Source organism: Poromitra crassiceps (assembly GCF_964638095.1).
Source record: "Poromitra crassiceps genome assembly, chromosome: 4".
Taxonomy (NCBI): domain Eukaryota; kingdom Metazoa; phylum Chordata; class Actinopteri; order Beryciformes; family Melamphaidae; genus Poromitra; species Poromitra crassiceps.
Genome location: NC_139626.1, coordinates 15,620,845 through 15,641,710, shown reverse-complemented (window position 1 = coordinate 15,641,710; position 20,866 = coordinate 15,620,845). Strand labels below are relative to the sequence as shown.

The 20,866-nt window shown below is 45.1% G+C and overlaps 1 protein-coding gene across 4 annotated transcripts in view; it reads left to right on the top strand.

Annotated features, from left to right (window-relative positions):
• Positions 1-2,163: 2,163 nt before the first annotated feature.
• Positions 2,164-20,866, top strand: part of mrtfab (myocardin related transcription factor Ab) — a gene marked incomplete at its 5' end in the record, with an annotated part of 81,949 nt that continues 63,246 nt past the window's right edge. For 2 of the 4 annotated variants that reach the window (XM_083636153.1, XM_083636151.1), the window contains 3 exons: positions 2,460-2,516; positions 2,973-3,033; positions 9,261-9,449. In XM_083636153.1, the coding sequence (XP_083492279.1) occupies positions 9,323-9,449 (127 nt within the window). Of the gene's footprint in view, positions 2,206-2,459; positions 2,517-2,972; positions 3,034-9,260; positions 9,450-18,114; positions 18,638-20,866 lie in introns of those variants that run through there. The other 2 variants (XM_083636152.1, XM_083636155.1) reach the window with 2 other exon arrangements.

The window sequence follows — 20,866 nt, the reverse complement described above, 5'->3', positions numbered from 1 at the left end:
GCATGCGTGTTTAAACTGAGAGAGAAGGAGAGAGAGAGAGAGAGAGAGAGAGAGAGAGAGAGAGAGAGAGGATGACAAGTGTTGGGTTAATTAGGAGAAATTAGCTGAAGTCTATATTTGAAGCTGGTGAGAGCTGAAGCTTAATTAGCTTAATTAGATGTCAGTGGAACGTGTTTCTGAAGAATCAGGTGGTCAAGTCAGCCGTCATCTGTATGTAACATCTTTTATAATTGACGCCGGCGCCGCCCACACACTCGGCCTCCTCCACAGTAGGCCTCGTTAACATGTCATATGTTTCAAATGGAACTGAATGCGTGACAGCTCAGCCACCGGGGCTTTTCCAACAAGTAATTGCACAATTTTCGAACAATTATTTGAGATGAATACTGAAAAGATCAGTGGTTCTCAAAGTGGGTTTCTGGGGAGCACTACGGGTCCTCAAGAGGGTTCCAGGCAGTCCCCATAGCAAGTTCATGAATAGTTCAACTTCAGCATTAGCCTTCATTGACAAACAGACAAGGAACCTATAAAGCAGGAAAAAAACATCACTCACATCACAGCATTCAAATTTTGCAATGTGGAAGCATTTTTCAATCAAAGGTGAAACAACACAGATACGGTTGAGACTAAAAAGAAGTAACCAAGGCACTCTTGCATAGTAGCAAGAATTAAAAACGCACCGACGTGTTGCGGCACACAGGCCTTCCTCAGGGTGACACACATCTGTCACCCTGATGAAGGCCCAATGGCGCTGGAAGTACTTTTAGGTAGGGGGTGCTGCAAGGCCGTAGCCACCGATTTAACCGGGGGGGACGGCTGCCGGTGCCCACAGGGCGCCGGAAAATCTTTGGCCACTTTGTCGCCAGATTAGAGGAATATTAACATTAAGATTAGACTGTTGTGTCATTATTCAGTCACCTTTTCTCGCTCACCTCCATGTCACCACTTGCTCCCACTGCTGTGTTGGAATCCTCATTCTCTCTCATTCTCTCCCCCACCCTTTTTGGACTTTTAGAGGAATATTTAATTTTAAATTAACATTAGGATTATACTGTTGTGATGTCATTATTCAGTGTCTTCTCCTCTTACCCTCAGGAATCAGGGACAGTGATAGCCTACCTGCTATTCCTCCCATATATCCAGGGCCGGATTAATAGTACCATGGGCCCCCGGGGCTATTCATTTTCTAAGCTATTCATTTAGCCTTTTAGTCATAAAGATTATATCTTCCAGACTGAAATGTTATAACAGAAGTGGAGTATTGGCCAGAATTACATGAACATTTGGACACTTATTCAGCGGGTATTTTGCATGTTGCGTTCAGGTGCACTGTACATTTTTTACATTTCTTGCCACCAGGGGGTGCTGCAGCACCCACCGCACCCAGCTTCCCGCGCCCTTGTGAAGGCCTGTGTGCCGCAACGCGTCGGTGCGTTTTTAATTCTTGCTACTATGCATTAGCCATACAATAAAGGCTTTTAAAAAAAAGAGTGCCTTGGTTACTTCTTTTTAGTGCAAAAGAGAACAAAAGGCCAGCACCCAAAAGAGTAATTTAGGTGTTTTTAATACTTAGCTTTTACAGCAGCACCACGAACGCGTTTCAGCGGGTAGCCTTCATCAGCGTTAGGGTTAGGGTTAACTAGGCCTATTTCAGTAGGCCTATGTGGAGGCACGGGTAGGCTACATGCCTAACTAGTTCTCTTTTATGAAGACTTAAAAAAAAAGATTTTTTATGTTGTGTGTTTTTAATGCACCTTGAGTCTGAATGAAGTTTGATTTTGAAATCACAAATCAGAAACATTTGATGGCACCCTGAGCAGAGTGGCTAATGCAGTGCATGCTATACAACACCAGGTGGAGGCAGAGACCACGGGGTGGAGGGGCTTTCACACGACTTTCCATCTGTGTATCAAGAATGCAAGCTATTACACAGTCAGTGTATGCTTTTCAGACAGTGACAGCGATAATCTATGCTACACCCGCTATATTGGATATGATCTTCTTTCTGATATAGACATATGTACCCGCTGGCCGTACTAAAGAGTGGGAAATTTGCTGCAAACGGGTTGCTAAGGAAGTGTAGCTACTAGCTCGAGCGCAGGAGGGCTTTCCGGTTAAAGTTTCCTTTGTGATTCGGAAGTGGTGTTGCGACAAATGCGTGCGCGTGCGTCTACTCTAATTAACAACAAGTAGCGACCATGATAAGTAAGCGAGAATACATGAATCCGATAGATAGCGACATTGCTTGAAACAGCAAGTCGGTGTCTATATTATTTTAGAGTCTCCTAATCAGGGAAATCCCTCCGCAGCGTGACTAACCTACGCGTGACAGACAGGCACTGGGTAACTGGTGCTGTTCAGCCAGCTAGTAGCAGGACAGGCTAGCTTAGCAAGGTATCGGTAGCAGCTAGCTAGCGTTAACTAGCGCTAGCTGTCTGGGCTGTCTGCCAGTCTGGAGGGAGCCAGCAGGGATGCCGAGCAGTTTCCAAGCTAGTCGATGCTACTGCTGCTACTGTGTTAGTGCGCTATTCTGAAACTACCATTGCGTTATGTTGTCGCTGTGTGTTGTTACTGAGGAAACCTAACGTTTACTCTGACTTGCGTTTTGACTGTTCGGGTGAGTTCCCACCCAGATAAGCTAGCTAACAATAGCTTAGCCAGTCTGTCTATTTTGGCCAGTGACAGCTGTAGCCTGCTGCCCCGTGACATCTGTGCGACTGGGAAGGCCTCCTTTGACGTGGATTTGGCCCAAATCACCAGTGCTCTCGATGCCATTGACATCTTTGAAGCTACACCAGAGCCTTTTTAGCACCTGTCTTGGTCACTGTGCCACTAAATTGCTGCCCTGTGTCATAACCCATGCTAAAGTAGTGGAGCAGAATAGAGCCAGGGGGTTGGCAGGTAAAGAGTTACAGTACTGTGTGGACTCACCCAGCCTCAAGCCCTGTTTTCCTGCTCTCCTCTCCCAACAGAACCGTTCACAGCTCTGTCCTGCTGAAATGGGAAAACGCATCTAAAGATTGAGTAGCACAGGTAAGCAACAAGCCTCCAGTTTTGTGCCAAACTGTCCAACATTATCATTTGCCCACTTTATTACATGTCAGGTGGAAACAATGTCATTGATCTTGTTTGTGTTGCCTGGGAAGTTCATTATGGGTAGTACTCTGATGCTGCTCAATAAGGCTTGGCTGCAGGCCTGTTCTATCAGCGCATTGCATCAAATGCCGTAAGCTTTATCCACAACAGATGAGTACATTTGTATTTTTTTTGGGCCACCATTCATCATTTGACCAGCCAGCCTGAAGGGAGGGAGGTGTGTGTACCTGTGTGTGAGGTGTGTGTACCTGTGTGATCGTGTTTGCGATACATATCTGAGAGACTAGTGTGGGCGTGTAGAGAGGAATGCTGGAGAACACTATGTCCCTCCCCCATGCATTGCACCAGTAAAATGCACAATGCATGTTTCAACAGTACTCCTCTGGACCGCAGCGCTTCTGAGAAGGACTGAGAATTAAGATGTCTGCAGTCATCTAATCGAGTTTAATATGGTTCAATTACTATATGAAAACTGGATGTCCGGCTCACTGTAGATGTGGAATATGGCTTGACGGAGTAGAAGAGACACCTTGTAGTTGAGGAATCACATAATTTGCAGTTGCTTGCAGAGATATCGATGATGATCTCAAAGTGATGCATTGCACCGTGACCACAATCACATGTTGTCTTTAGCCACTGCATGCGTTATCTCACCATGAAGTCATAGGTAGGATGCGAGTAATGCCATAGCCAATGTTATTACTTATTAGTGAAAATATGTAAACGTCATATTGCAGCACTGTGACCCTCAATTATTGATTGAATGCTACATTGTGGCACCACTCTATTTCACTGCCACGTTATATATATACACATATATATAACATATAACATATATTATGTTATATCCTTCTTTTGCTCTTCATTCCTCTGTCAGTCTGTATGCAGAAGCCTGCACTGTAACTCCCAGTGTTATGGTCAAACTCTGTCAACTAATATGTGATTTCAAAATGAACATGCAAAACTGACTTGTGAACGCCTTCTGCTACTAAGTTGTAGCTCTTCCTGCATAGGGGTCAAATAGATTACCAGGGATCGCAGCTGCTGCTGTCATGACGATGTAATGGTCAAGTCTGTGACTAAATCAGTCACCATTGTATTGAAGGATGTCAGCTGATTTAAGCAGACTCCAGCACACTGGCTCCAATCAAACCTGATATTTAGACGGTTTTCTGTCCTTGGAGCCTGTTTATTGTACTACTACACACAGTATTTTTGTGGGATGTCTCCCATTATGGATGTTATGCAACAAAACGCATATGAAGTCAGTTGAATGTCAATGTTAAAATTTCAAGCTTGAATGGCTTACCGCATGGTTGCCAATGTTGGTAGATTGAGCAGAAAGAAGGCATGTTGTGGACCTGGTTCTGATGAGATACTCTGTGGTCTGTACCAGTTAGTGTGCAGGCTAAGCCCACATCTGAGGACTACACGACCACTATATGCCACCATACATCCACTATCTTGATTCTCAAGGCATGACACGATCTTGATACTTAATCAATTTGAAAGTTTTTGAAGTTGCTTTTTTGAGAAGGCAGCATAGTCACACAAACAGACCTACAACCCAAAGCATTTACTCTCATATGGTGTTGTGCCGCTACTGCGCCGCTGTTAGGTTAGCAGAGAGAAGACAAGACATGTCAGACAACACTGCTTCATTGTTTTCACGCCCGCTGTGCAGTAATGACAGGATCCCAGCCAGAACCCCACCGGTCCAAAACACACATTTGTGGAGATCAACAGACAGCCTGTCCCTGCCTTTGAAAACATCCATTAGTGAGAATCTGCTGTCCGAGCCGCTGGGCCTGGGCACTGTGTGCAGTCCACCTCAGATATGAAGCTGTCAGATGATCTGCTGGGCCTGGGCACTGTGTGTGCAGTCCACCTCAGAGATGAAGCTGTCAGATGATCTGCTGGGCCTGGGCACTGTGTGCAGTCCACCTCAGATATGAAGCTGTCAGATGATCTGCTGGGCCTGGGCACTGTGTGTGCAGTCCACCTCAGATATGAAGCTGTCAGATGATCTGCTGGGCCTGGGCACTGTGTGTGCAGTCCACCTCAGATATGAAGCTGTCAGATGATCTGCTGGGCCTGGGCACTGTGTGCAGTCCACCTCAGATATGAAGCTGTCAGATGATCTGCTGGGCCTGGGCACTGTGTGACGTCCACCTCAGAGAAGAAGCTGTCAGATGATCTGCTGGGCCTGGGCACTGTGTGTGCAGTCCACCTCAGATATGAAGCTGTCAGATGATCTGCTGGGCCTGGGCACTGTGTGTGACGTCCACCTCAGAGATGAAGCTGTCAGATGATCTGCTGGGCCTGGGCACTCTGTGTGTGACGTCCACCTCAGAGAAGAAGCTGTCAGATGATCCGGGAAGCGTGTCGTGACTGTCAAAGAGCCAGAAAAAAGGAGGAAAAAATAAAACCGTTTAGAGCAGTGGCCACAGCAACAGTTGTAAAAGCACAAATATGCAAATTCCTCCCTGATGGCTGATTGAATCCCTAGCCTACAGCCTTGCATTCTTTGTGTGTGTGTGTGTGTGTGTGTGTGTGTGTGTGTGTGTGTGTGTGTGCGCGCGCGTGCGCGCGTGTGTATGGCATGTGTGTGTCTGCATGCGTGTGTCTAAGAGTTCCATAATTGTGCAAGCGAGGCGCTCACTTTTCCGGTGTTAGCTTTTTGACGTGTTATAGCCCGCTGAAGTACTCCAGTGCTTTATTACCGTACATGTCTTTGTTGAATAGTCAGTTCTGATTGATCAGTGAAGACATTCTGAGGTGTGTTATTACTGTTTCACTTTTAAGCACTTCACAAGTCTGGTTGACTTTTTTTGTTGATTCCTCCTATTCAAATTAACTGCTGACACTATGTTTCTATGTATATCCATTATTACTTTTTATTCATTCTGAGAGCACATGACTGTTGATTGGTGGTTACAGGTTGAACAGCAATCTTACCGCATGTGATTCTGTTGCTACGGTAAGGGTTATGCTACAGTGTAGGGATGTTCATTTTGAAAATTTTCCAAAATCGATAATCGGTGAGAATTAACGATCAATTATCGATTATCGATTTTATTAATACTTAGAAAATTTACAATATTTTCATTTTTTTTTTTTTTTTTTTTTTAACAAAATGAATGCCTATGGCAGAAAATACGAAAGACAACGTGTTCTCCTCAATGAACTCTTTATTTCAATGTGTCTCCTCTCCAACACTGCTGTCCCCGGCGCATGCCGGTGTGAATTTCTCATGTTTAAAACAGTTTTGTTGGCACAAAGGCCCGTGCCCAGCCAGAAAACTAGAGACTATATGAAGCTCCACCTCACGTTAGTCGGCTGTGCAATGGAGTGGGGCGAGGAGGAACGAATTCCACCCAAACCTAGTCCAAAAAAAAAAAAAAAAAATTTTTTTTTTTTTTTTTTTAATAATTAAAAAATCGATCCAAATGCCACAGGATCGATTCCAATCCTTAACGATCGATTATCGATTTTCGATAATTGATGAACATCCCTACTACAGTGTGTCTCATGGATGCTACTGGTGTTTCTGTCGTTACATCAAAGAACTTACACTGATAAGAACTGAAGGCTAATATGTCATTCCATTGCAACATTGGGAGCACTACATTTCTTGGCAAGACCCCCTCTACTCTGCCTCTGCATTGGCTGCCATGGTTCTGTCTGTACTGTGGTCCCATTGGCCCAAGGAGGCGTTTTCAGGCCAAAATGGTGGCAGTGCTGTTGTAAGAAAAAATAAATGCACCCAAGTTTCGTCTCTTGCATTCTATACTCTACATTGTAGCCCACAGATGCTAGCTATATATATTGTAGAAGATGTTTCTATGGTTACAATACAGACTACACCCCGACCGATATATTGGTCGACCGATATTATCGTCCGATAATTGGCCTATCACAAAAATATCGATATTGGCGACTTGGCGTATATGTTGACCGATATCCGCAGATATTTTTCTATTTTATTTTTTAAAGTTCTAGGCAACATTTAGAGATGGGATTAAACATGTCTAACAGTGTATGGGAGCCACTACAGCTATCTGGCACAAAATATTTATTGAGCACTGTCCCTGTCAAATAAACAAACAAACAAATAAATAAATGAAAGCTTGTGAATGACTTGAGCTTGTTGGCATTTGGTGTCACTGTCAGATGATTAATTGATGTCTGTGGTGAGCAGAGTAAGTGTAGTAAGTGGGTTAATGCACAGGGGGCCTCTGTTTCACATGTATTCACATTTTTTCACCTCCCACCCAATTCACCCATTTTAGTCTAGTTAGTCTAAAAGGCAGGAAGTAACACAGGTGCAAGTAGAACATTAACGAGGGCCCCAGCACGGGAACACCTAAATAGATTGGAAGTTGGAAACTCTAATTAATGTTCTGCTTGTACTATGCAACGGTATGAGTTTTTGACGGTATGATAACCTTGGACAAAAATACCACGGTTTCACGGTATCGCGGTATTGCGGACCATAGCTTGTACTAGGGATGGGCATTTCTAGCAAAAACACTATTCGAAATTCGCTGGCCAAATTCGAATTTAATTCGAAATTCGAAAATAAAAATAAAAATGGAAAAAAAAATTAAAAATGTTTTTTTTTTTTTTTTTTTTTTTAAAGAACATGTTACATGACATTGACATTTTCGAAAATAAAAAACAGTTTTGACAATCATGAGTGGTTCATTAAATATTTAGTAGGCTCAGGTCTGAGTGCCAAAGGGGTGCCAAAGTCACCCCCTCTCCCTCTTCATGGGATTTCATCCACCATTCATTTTTCCATAAACCTTGCTTAAAATGCTTATAAAAATTGTTTTACTTGCTCAAACCAAGCGATTTGACTATACTTAGAATCAGGGGAGACAATGCAACATTTCACTAAAAAAAAAAAAAAATTTTTTTTTTTTTTTTTTTTGAATTTCGAATTTCAATAATAAAAGTCGACCTTGATAATAACAACGATTATTCGAAAATTCGAAATTCGATGCCCATCCCTAGCTTGTACCTATGTTACTTCCTGCCTTTTAGACAAAACATTGGTGAATTGGGTGGGAAGTGAAAAAGGCTAATAAGATAGATGAAGAGATGGAGGAGAATTTGGATGTTTAAGGTTGTTGTTTTTCTCATCAGCAGACATGCATACAGAACTTTGCATACAGAACTTTGCAGAACACAAACATGCATACAGAACTTTGCATACAGAACTTTGCAGAACACAAACATGTATACAGAACTTTGCAGAACACAAACATGGATACAGAACTTTGCAGAACACAAACATGTGTACAGAACTTTGCAGAACACAAACATGGATACAGAACTTTGCAGAACACAAACATGGATACAGAACTTTGCAGAACACAAACATGTGTACAGAACTTTGCAGAACACAAACATGCATACAGAACCTTGCAGAACACAAACATGCATACAGAACTTTGCAGAACACAAACATGCATACAGAACTTTGCAGAACACAAACATGCATACAGAACTTTGCATACAGAACTTTGCAGAACACAAACATGCATACAGAACTTTGCAGAACACAAATATGTATACAGAACTTTGCATACAGAACTTTGCAGAACACAAACATGCATACAGAACTTTGCATACAGAACTTTGCAGAACACAAACGTGTACAGAACTTTGCATACAGAACTTTGCAGAACACAAACATGCATACAGAACTTTGCAGAACACAAACATGCATAGAGAACTTTGCAGAACACAAACATGTGTACAGAACTTTGCAGAACACAAACATGTGTACAGAACTTTGCAGAACACAAACATGTGTACAGAACTTTGCAGAACACAAATGTGTACAGAACTTTGCAGAACACAAACATATGTACAGAACTTTGCATACAGAAATTTGCAGAACACAAACATGTATACAGAACTTTGCATACAGAACTTTGCAGAACACAACCCAAATTGTTTGGCTGCACTCCTCATTTCGAGATACATCCAAAACACCAAGCAGCAGCACTTCAGTAGCAATTCAACCTTTAAAACTGAATTTTTTTTAGAGCACATATTTGATCAATTTAATTTTACAGCGTTGTCTCTCAATGCAGAGACTTTAATATCATGATGAGCATTTAGAGATTCAACCTTTGGTTTCTTTGCTGCAGGACACTCTGTCACCCTGGCGACGCTAGACCTGCAGAAGGGGGAAGGGCCAAATCCCAGCAGCATGGAAGTGGCCGGGACGACAGGCTCCGCCCCCAGCCCTCAGAGCGAAGCAGTGACCAATGAGCTTCAGGAGCTGTCGCTTCAGCCTGCTCCCAACCTGCTGCTGCCGCTACGAGAGAGGAAGAATGGTGAGACGCTGTTGCATGCGAACGTGACTCGCCAGAGCTGTTCTCACATTTTGCTGTGTTTTGGATGCTTGAGTGTGAGAAATACTGCAGCTCGAGTCATGCCTACTACCATACGCTAGAAAACTTTGGAAAGACTCTGAAAAACTGTGTATATGGGCTGGCTCAGAGCTGAATCTGATAGAAAAAAGATAAAAAAAAGGCTATGGCACAAATTAACCCAGGTTATTAATAGCTGACTTTTGCTCATAATGCGCTACTCATGTGCTAGAAACACCAGCTTCTGGATTTATTGACAATAAAGCCTTGGCAAAAATGCGCTCAGCGGTGGCAGGGGTACAGAGAAGACGTTTTGCCACTCGGGCCAGTCTCGGGTATCTGTCTTGGTTGTTTTTCCACCACCCCAGTGCTCCTCCAGACTCAACCTGGGTTCTGTCCTGAAGATACAGTTTCATCTCTTCTATACTACCTGCTGCTGTGGAAACCACGTCTTCCTCTTATCCGCACAGCAGGTTAAAAAAACACAGGATAATAAGATGTAAATATCCCTTGTGCAAGCACTTACTAGAGAGTCTTTTGATGGTATCTGCAACACTGAAGTGGCTAATGATGGAATTTGACACAGAGGGGCGAGGGTTAAAAGAGTCATTGGAGTCATCAGGTGGTAACCCCCCTTCACCGGCGTTTCGACGACAAAACCACTACACCTCTAGAGGGCTCGTCGGCAACACCTGGCGTCCCAGGTGTGCCCTCCTCTGCTTTCAACCCTCCCCTCTGTGTCGTCTCCCACAGTTTATCAGCAGCACCGGGCAACAGCTTCCGTGCCAACTCCAACTCCTCCATGACAGTGGTATTGATGCACTGCAAACTTTGGTTTACATCCCGTTGCTGTGCTTCACTCGACTGATTTGACCTTGCCTTCGCAGATGCAGCATATCAATCTCCTTCTCATGCTCTTTACATCACAGTGTTCACTGGAGACATGCTCTTTACATCAGTGTTCACTGGAGACATGCTTTTGTGGATGAGGAGAGTAGGGACAGTTTTGGGCCTCAGATCAGTTACAGTAGGAGTTGCGGCCAAGACAGATTTCCAGCATTTTTCATTGCATTGAAGTTTTCCTTTGCAGTGGGGACGGTTTTCCAGATGAGCAGCTCGGTGAATGTAAAGGAAACACTGTTCAATCACTTTGACAGCTTGTCGGCCAACACTGTTGCATCCAGCTGAAGAAGGGAATCTTTTTAGCCTTGAACTGCCCCATCTTTCACAGAAGTGGCCCATTTCCAACCTAAATTCCACCAAGCTCAAATGTGTGCATAGAGAGAGCAAGTTACATAACCCGAGCCCAAGCAGAAAGGAGGAGAAAAAAGCTGTTAAAGGAGAAGCAGAAGTGAAATGTCAGACATGTCTGTACAGCTTGTTCAGTTATCAGTGGACAGCTTACCTCTCCTCAGGGGCCGTTTAAAGGCTACACACATTTACTGTTGTGGAGATTATGTGCTCAGGTAAAACGTGTGTGTGTGTCCGTCCGTCCGTCCGTCCGTCCAGAAGGAAGGGGTGATGAAGCTCCAGTTCTTAATGAGCTTGCTCTTGTATCTGACCTCCTGGATGGTACAGTGGAATAGAGCTGTTTTGCCATCCCAAGTGTATCCCCTGACAGCGTGTTGATGATTCTCCCAAATTGGTTCCACTAATCTCATTCAACTTTTACTATCCAACACAACTGATTATTAAATTAAAACAATATTAAATTAAAATCATTTTGAATGACTCCCCTTTAATACAAATAGCTATACACTTATTGAGAACGAACAAAATATTATATATGGCCTATATAGAGATAGATATATTCAGACTCACACAGTAACAGTTTCAACTATTTTTATTCAGTCACTTGGCACCTTTAAAAAGACACCTGAGCTAGTTTGTCTTTCATAAGCTTTGGCAGTTCTGGGGGCAGCTGTTACCAGGCAAAATATCACACATAAGATAAGTAGATCCAAAAAGCAAAAGTTCAAATCAGTGCACATCACACCAAAATAGCACACACAAATTAGATCCAAAAGGCAAAAGTTCAGTGCACATTTCCCAGTTCAGGATATTCCCTTTCAACCTCACAGCAAAACACTGCCAAGAATGAAGACAACTGAATATTAAACTAAAATCATTTGAATGACAAAACTCTTATGATTCAGTCATTTGGCAGCTTTAATGAGACACCTGAGCTTGTTTGTCTTTCATAAGCTTTGATAGTTCTGGGGGCAGTGTGGCAACAGCTGTTGCCAGACTGTTCTCCACATTCAGTCTGTTCCTCTGCTTGTTTTTGATGTGGGTCAGAGCTGAGAAGGTCACCTCACACATATAAGTAGATCCAAAAGGCAAAAGTTCATTCAGTGCACATTTCCCCAGCTCAGAATATTCCTTTTCAACATCACACCAAAACTCTGTCAATGACTTTTCAGCATGTGCCATCTTCAGCCCACGATCAGAGGACATGTCCACCAGATCAGAGGCTGCTGCTGCTTTCACTCACAGTGAGAGGGTTCCTCACCCAGTCCACTTTTTCTGACTTTGCTTCAATGTCATCAAAGTACTGGTTGAAATCAGTGTTGAGTTTGGACAGATGTGCTTTCACCATTTTCACCACAGGACCGCTTGTCAACATCAGTGGTGGTAAGATGGGCATCAAGCAGTGGGAAACGGCTGACATCTCCACCCTCACATTTCCTCTCCCATAATTTGACCTTATTTATGAATCCATTCACTTTGTCATACATGTTAAGGATATGTGAGTGCTTGCCTTGAAGTGATAGGTTGAGGTCATTCAGCTTGGTGAACACATCAGCAAGATATGCCAGACGGGCAACCCACTCGTCATCCTCAAATAATGCCACAAGGGGATGCAGGTGCTCTGTGAGGAAGCTCATACAGCCTCAGTAGCGTCTCTCCACCAGACAGCCAGCGGACGTCTGTGTGAAGCAGGAGCTGATCGTGGTCGGCCCCGCTGTCTTGACAGAGAGTTTGAAACAGCCTGTGGTTCATTGGCCTGGACTGAATGAAATGAATCACCTTCACTGCATCATCCATAACAGCACTTAACTCGGGGCTCATCCTCTTGCTTGCTAGAGCTTCCCGGTGGATAATGCAGTGCATCCATATTATTTCGGGGTTTACCGTCATCACACGCCCAAGCAGTCCTTTGATTTTCCCCGTCATTGCAGCTGCGCCATCGGTACAGATATGACTGCAAGATTTCCACTCCAGATTGTTGTCTTTAGAAAAGCTGTCTATAATCTGAAATATTTCCTCGCCAGTTGTCTTTCCTACAAGCTTCTTGCAAAACAAAATATGTTCATTTATGTCCGACATGTCTTTATAACGAGCAAATGCCAGCAGCTGGGCTTCCCCACTGACGTCGGTCATTTCATCTAACTGCAAAGCGGATTGACCTGCTTGCTTCATTTTATTCACAACTTGTCCAACAATATTAATTGACATATCATCGATCCGACGGGAGACCCTGTTGTTTGACAATGGAACCGTTTTGAGAGCGTCTGCTGCTTTATTGTCGATCATAGTTTCAGCTAACATCAGGGCTGCAGGATCATAGTTTCAGCTAACATCAGGGCTGCAGGGAGAATCAGATCCTCAACGATTGAATGAGGCTTTTTTGATTTAGCCACAAGCAGTGACACAGCGTACGACACCTCCAGTGCTTTGCTTGAAACACTTGTAGCTTTCTTCATTGTAGCCCGACTCGACTTGAACTCTGAGAGTTTTCGAGTGAAAAAGTAATTCGTCTTACCAAGATATGCTGCGTGTTTGGTGCTCTGGTGGCGTTGCAGATGACCTGGCTTCATTGAATTATTTGCCAGGACTTCGCCACAGAAAAAACACTGTGGCTGCGGTGGATCCGCTGAGGTACAGGTAAATCCATACAAAATGTATTTTTCATTGAAGAGCCGCGGTTTAGACCTGGCCTCCCTTTTCCTTTTTTCGCTTGGCTCGCCTGAACCGAAATCCGGATCAGCCGGGCGTTTGAGCCACTTACGCATAGTGAGAGCTATTGTTTGACCTGCAGCCAGCGTGAACGACTTCTTTTGTTTTTCACAGAGTAGAGGTGTCACAATAGTTGCGGCGCGGAGTTTCTCTCTCTCTCCTCTCATCTGAAAATAAATTGTATTAATCCTCAATCTTTCCGCGTACCCCCTGCAATGTGCTCGCGTACCCCTAGGGGTCCCCGTACCCCCGGTTGGGAAACACTGACAGAGGAGAGGAACACTCCTTCACAGTTGACTCCTGATTCACTTGACTTTAGGCTTCAGTGACCTGGATGCCAGAGTAGATTTATTTTATTATTCTTTATTGGCACACAGTAGAAAAACAAGAACAGAAAGAAAGATACATGTGTATGAAAATATTGTGCAGGTGAGAGACAAGAAAGTTGTCCCCTGTGTCAGAGATTGTTGCACAGCTGTAGGGAAGTCCAGAGAGGTCTCCGAGCAGCCGGAGATAGTGAGTTCTGCCTCCGGCTGGAGGGTTATATTGTAGGCTTTAAGAGTACCAGTCAAATATTTTGGCCCAGAATCCGGTCAGTGAAGGGCAGAACCAGAAGCCATGATGAGACAGAGTGCCCTCAGACACCTGACAGTAGCTGAATATATGTCTGACTTCTCTGGTGTTCAGATCAGGTCAGAACATATGAAGAAGTAGATGAGAATATGTGCATCAGTCTAGACTGCAGTTTGCCCTCGGCTCATTTTGAGTACCTGTGTGAGCGTGAGTTAGCTGCTGGCTATCAGATGTCAACATCCATCTCTTTATACCCACAAAACCTTGTGTTTTGGTGTCGTTTCCTGTCGGTGGTTCAGATTACGCTTTCATTCAGTTTGCTTGGAGCAGAACCAAAAACCTGCTTTTCTGGCGTCTCAGTGCAGTTATTCGGTGCCACCTGAGTCTGAATGGCATTGTTCTCACCTGCTCGACTACATGCACAAATGCCTGCTGCCTTGCATGTCTTCCCTTAGAAAAGTGGAGCCACAGTGGAGCGCCTTTCGGCTGGCCGCCATGTTTGTTGTTTGTTTCATGCAGGGTGACGTGCTGACGTAACTCGCTCTCGCGTGTTGCCTTCAGGTTTGCATCGGAATTTCTATATCGCGCGCTCTCTTTCTATCACTCAGATGCGTTCAGGTACTGAAATTGGGCACCATTTGATTTGATGTGAACTGGTACTCGGTAGTGCCGACGTCATTCCATTGGTACCAGTAAAAAGTACCGAGTTCGGTACCCAACCCTAGTTAGATTAGCAGGGATATCACAGCATTGATCCTGGAGAGGTGCAAGTGGTATGGTACACGCAGGCGCACACACACACACACACACACACACACACACACACACACACACACCTACCTCTTGCCATATCAGAAGAGTTGGCCATTGTTGTCAGGTGGGCGTTGGCCATCCTGTGTTGTGGAGACACACTGACTTGAGCTGCAGTTGTTTCTAGAGTGAGGCAGGGTTGGACTGGTCAATGATTGACCAACTTAGGGCTAAGCAGTAGCAGGGCTATAGAGAGGCAAAGTGACCGCTTACTTCCTGCTTCAGCAACACTGTACCAGAGATTTTTATCTGCCATTTATTTTCCCATAGACATTTAGTAAAATGATTATAAAACATAGTTCACTTCGTCAAACTAAACGGTTCAGCTATATTTAGAATCGGGAGAGACCATAGTACATTTCAATCGGACCAAATAAAAAAAAATAAAACACAGAAAAAACATTTTCTTTAAATCCGCGATTTTTTTAACGTTTTGGTCCGAGTGAAAAATGTTATGTGGTCTCTCCTGTTTCTAAATATATCTGAACCGTTTGGGTTGAACAAGTAAAACAGTGGCAGGGCTATACAGTAACTCATATAATGCAAATACAGATAGAGCATGAAGTTATTAATACAAGGAGTCGCAGGAGGACAATGTCTATCACACGCACACGCACACACACACACACACACACACACACACACACACACACACACACACACACAGCCTTGGGCCACCACTCCCAAATTTAAATGCCTCCTGCTCTTGCTCGGCTCTGCCTTACATATTTGATTCTGCAGGCATGTCGCTGCAGGCACTCCCCTAGCTAATCTGACACGAAGATGCTCTCACTGCATGGGAGGTGTGCGTGTGTGTGTGTTTGTGTGTGTGTGTGTGTGTCTGTGTACGTGTGCACCTCCTGCATGTGTATATGTGTACTGGTGAAACAGGGGATGGAATGCCTGCATAGCAAAGCCCATCAGTCCTTTATATCTGCCATCAGGTTACACAATCTGTTTGTTCCACCAAGTTCCTTCCTCAGCAAAGCACCAGCGCTGCCTGGGACATTTATTGCACATGCGTGTGTGTGTGTGTGTGTGTGTGTGTGTGTGTGTGTGTGTGTGTCCATAGTTAATCACGATTAATCGCACATTTTTTCTATCTGTTCTAAATACCTTCAACCGATATTTTTCACGTTTTCAATACTCTTATCAACATGGGAGTAGACGAATATGCTCGCTTTATGCGTATGTTTATTATTATTGCAACAATGACAAATACTGTCCAGAATATTCTTCAGAATAACCTCAAAGGTGTGCATGCTCAAAGAATATGCACACCCTCGTCCTCCACAGTGTTACTCGGCCTGCAAGCTGTAGCCACCCATTTGGCTGCCTACCGCTGTTGAAAGTTTGCGGCTTGCGGCTGGAGGTGTCTATGTGTCTCCCTGGCAAACTATCCAGCGTGCTCTGCCTAGCCTAGGTCTATAGTCTGCTCTGCCTAGCCTAGGTCTATAGTCTGCTCTGCCTAGCCTAGGTCTATAGTCTGCTCTGCCTAGCCTAGGTCTATAGTCTGCTCTGCCTAGCCTATGTCTATAGTCTGCTCTGCCTAGTCTATAGTCTGCTCTGCCTAGCCTAGGTCTATAGTCTGCTCTGCCTAGCCTAGGTCTATAGTCTGCTCTGCCTAGCCTAGGTCTATAGTCGAGCGAGTCTCCGCAAGGCAGACCTCCACAGATCACGTGCGCACTGCGCCGTGGGGCCGATGCTTTCATAGTCAGAGCGGCAGCCAAGTGATCATTGTGTTACATTGTACAGTGATAATAGTGAGAACAGCTAATGGAAAAGTCACAATGAAACAGCATTATGTGCAGCACTGAGTGTGGTTTCACTCTCAAACCACCGTACTGTATATCAGAACATGAATAGAATCACCAAACTTGTTTTTACTGAATAGGCGTTTCAGTTCTCAGCCCTGATATAGCCTACTCTGTGCTGCTTTTAATCTCTCTCAACACATTTATTTGTTGAAATGACTCAAAACGAACAGTTACAAATCAAAGTTGATCACATGGGTAAGGAAATGTGGTGAAAACATGGCTCAGTGTACTAACTTCTTCATTTCATTTAGGGATGCACCGATATGAAAATTTTGGCCGATGCCGATAACCGATATTAACATTGCTGTTATGGCCGATAACCGATATTTACCGATGTCGATATGATCTGTATAAAACCACATTTTTATGATCATCACATTTTGTACATACTGAAAAACACATGTTAACACTGAATTTGAAAAAGTTATGCATTTCTTTATTTGCAAAGCCTTTGGAAAAGCCCATAAATCATAGATTTACTGCATTATTTCATATCAATGTGAAGAATTTGGCTGATAATGATAACCGATATTAACATTGCAACATCTGACCGATACCGATATGACCGATATGTTAAAAAATGACTAACATCGGCCGATACCGATATGATTGCCGATATATCGTGCATCCCTAATTTCATTCATCTCCCTGTCTCTCCCTGCAAAGCGCAACGCGCCCCGGTGAGCTGCGGAGGTACCAACGCAGAGCTGCGGAGGCACACACTGTGCGCATTTTGGAAATAAAGTCGCTAGGTTGGTCTGAAAAGTAGCTAAATGTAGCAACAAAGGCACTAAGTTGCCAACTGTTTCTGCTTGCCATCCCTGCAGCTTCCTGATTTCTCAAACTACAGGGCGGACCAAGGCTCAAACCTCACACGTTAATGGCGTATGGCAATATATCATTTTTTCCTGGTCATTTTTGATCACAGTAAAAGTGCTTTGTGACATCTCGCATGTGGCTTTGACTCGCAACTGAACATTAGGCCAGTTCGTAGTAAATACTGAGATATCGTGTATCACATTCAGCCCAAAAGGACCCAAATATGATTTTTGGTCCATACCGCCCAGCCCTAACCTGTGTGTGTGTGTGTGTTTGTGTGTGTGTGTGTGTGTCAAGAATATGAAGACTGACTCACACATTTACCAACCCCTGTTTCGACAGTCTGGCCTTAAATGTGATTTCCCCCAATCTTCTCAATCAGGAACTTTCCCTCAAATGCTTTCAAAGCAAACAAGGATGGTGTGATAATGTGCACGAGATTGTTTCAGAACTTTGAGGCGGAGAGGGGAGTTTGAGTGTGGGCGTGTGCTAGGCACCGGCAGCAGCAGCAGAAGAAGAAAGCAGAGGGGGAGGAGGAGGAGGAGAGGAGGGGGAGGTCACGTTTGTAATGGCAGTATTGCATAACATCTCCGAGAGAGAGAGCTAGAGAAAGAAAGGAAAGAGAGGGAAAATGCAAAGCCAGAATGGAAGGGTGGCAGTCAGTTGTATTTGAGGAGGTGAGGTTTTGCCACCAGCTTTTGTTCCTTCTCAGTTTTGACTGGAACCACTGACTGAGGGAAGTTGGAGGGACCTTGTTGTGGAGGAGTCACGCCAAACGTTTTGAAGGAAGAAGAGAGAGAGAAGGTGCATGGGAGCAGGAGGAGGGAGTGAAAGGTGAAGCCACACAGACACTGTGGGACCCATGGGTGGACCTGGATGTTTTCACACTCGCACGCCCTCTGTGCCGGCCCGGGCGTGCACACACTTGCAGACACTGGGTGCAGCCCAGAGCCAGGGAATGTTGTGAGCTAGACCGGGAGGAGTACCAGTTGCCGGTGACAGGAGTTGACTTTGCTGCTGCTGCCTGACCAGGCTTCTCCTCAGCCCACCACAACCACAGTGCCTGTTTCCCTTCTCCTGCTGGTCACACTGCTTGTATGGACGGCAGGATGGAGCAGAGGGGGTGAAGTTGCCTCTAAAGCATGGTGCAGAGGGACATGACCATTCCGTCAGGTACAGTCCAGTGCTTTGTTGTGTCTGCTCTGTTGCTCTGAGATATTTGTGTGTCTTTGATAGATAAAGATGTCAGCGAGTAGGGATGTCACAATATATCGTCCCACGATATATCGCGATATCAAAACGTGACAATATGTATCGTTGAGATGAAATCTCATATCGTGAGAAAAAGAAGCTGAACATGGTGCCACTGATCTGCATCTGATTGCATGCTCGCTCTCCTTTTCATTGCTTTGTTTGAACAGACGAGGGACGTTACAGACACGGAGGATGAAAATGGTGAAATTACCCAAATTAGCGTGGAGGATGCCCCCTCAACTTACAAACCGATCGTAAAAAAAATATTGCTAAAATATCGTATCGTATCGTTATCGTGAACCCAATATCGTGTATCGTATCGTATCGTGAAATTAGTGTATCGTGACACCCCTATCAGCGAGTGAGCAAAATGCCTGTAAGGTCCACTTTAAGCTGTGCATTTGTTGACTTCAGATGTGAAGTAACTGTCGGGTGGGGGTCATGTCACTGCAACTACTGAGTTGTTGCTGTACCTGTTGATTTGTGTGTGTGTGTAGTGGTTGAACTGCACTCTGTTATAATAATAATAATAATAATAATAATAATAATAATAACAATAATAATAAGCTGTTATAATTCACTGCTCTGCAAGGCGTCCTGTAACCTCAAGGCCAATTAAACACGGCGGGGGGAGAAGAGAATCCTAATTTAATTGCCCAACCTATTAGTGTTCAAGAGAATGGAAAGGACTTTGTCATCTTTGATGGCGGTGGTTTGATCGGGAGCTGTCATGTGCTGTCATGGTGTTGCTGCATCAGAGATTTGAGTGAAGCAGGAGCTGCATCTGAAAAGGGGAAAAAAGGACAATTGAACGAATTAAATGGCCAAGTTCCAGAAGTGATGAAACCGAGGGCTGGTGATGCAAAGCCTCCGTGCTGTAGAAGTGCTGCTCGTCATCAGGTACTAGATGGGCTGCCCCAGAGGGTCTCCAGGAGAAAGATAGATGGGCTGCCCCAGAGGGTCTCCAGGAGAAAGGGGGGCGGGCGAGGCTGTGAGGCCAGGTTTGGGGTGAACCTGCCTGGGCAGGACTGGGTGGATTGCAGGGTGTTGATGGATTGGCTTACTGAATCAGAGGGGGGTAGGATAGAGAGGGAGGGACCCGGGCTTACTGAATCAGAGGGCGGTAGGATAGAGAGGGAGGGACCCGGGCTTACTGAATCAGAGGGCGGTAGGATAGAGAGGGAGGAACCCGGGCTGACTGAATCAGAGGGCGGTAGGATAGAGAGGGAGGGACCCGGGCTGACTGAATCAGGGGGGAGTAGGATAGAGAGGGAGGGACCCGGGCTGACTGAATCAGGGGGGAGTAGGATAGAGAGGAAGGAACCCGGGCTTACTGAATCAGGGGGGAGTAGGATAGAGAGGGGGGAACCCGGGCTTACTGAATCAGGGGGGTGTAGGATAGAGAGGGGGGAACCCGGGCTTACTGAATCAGGGGGGTGTAGGATAGAGAGGGAGGGACCCGGGCTTACTGAATCAGGGGGGAGTAGGATAGAGAGGGAGGAACCCGGGCTTACTGAATCAGAGGGGAGTAGGATAGAGAGGGAGGAACCCGGGCTTACTGAATCAGAGGGGAGTAGGATAGAGAGGGAGGAACCCGGGCTTACTGAATCAGGGGGGTGTAGGATAGAGAGGGAGGGACCCGGGCTTACTGAATCAGAGGGGAGTAGGATAGAGAGGGAGGAACCCGGGCTTACTGAATCAGGGGGGAGTAGGATAGAGAGGGGGGAACCCGGGCTTACTGAATCAGGGGGGTGTAGGATAGAGCCATCACTCTCTGCTCCTGACCTCACTGAAAACGACCCAGTGGTTTCACTCACACAGGGTAGAACAGATTGTTCTAGAGACGATGACACAGGCACTAGGTATGCTGTGGGGATTTGTCATGGCTAATGCATTGGGCCAGCATGTTCTCTGTGCCTGTAGAGTTGATCTTCAGGAAGTCTAGAGCAGGACCTTTCAGCGGTGTGCGGGCGTGACTCGTGACCCACGGCAGCAGACCTCCTCCAGCACCTCCAGGCTGCACTGTTTCACTCTAGGTTCTTGGCAGCAGACCTCCTCCAGCACCTCCAGGCTGCACTGTTTCACTCTAGGTTCTTGGCAGCAGACCTCCTCCAGCACCTCCAGGCTGCACTGTTTAAACCCACGGCA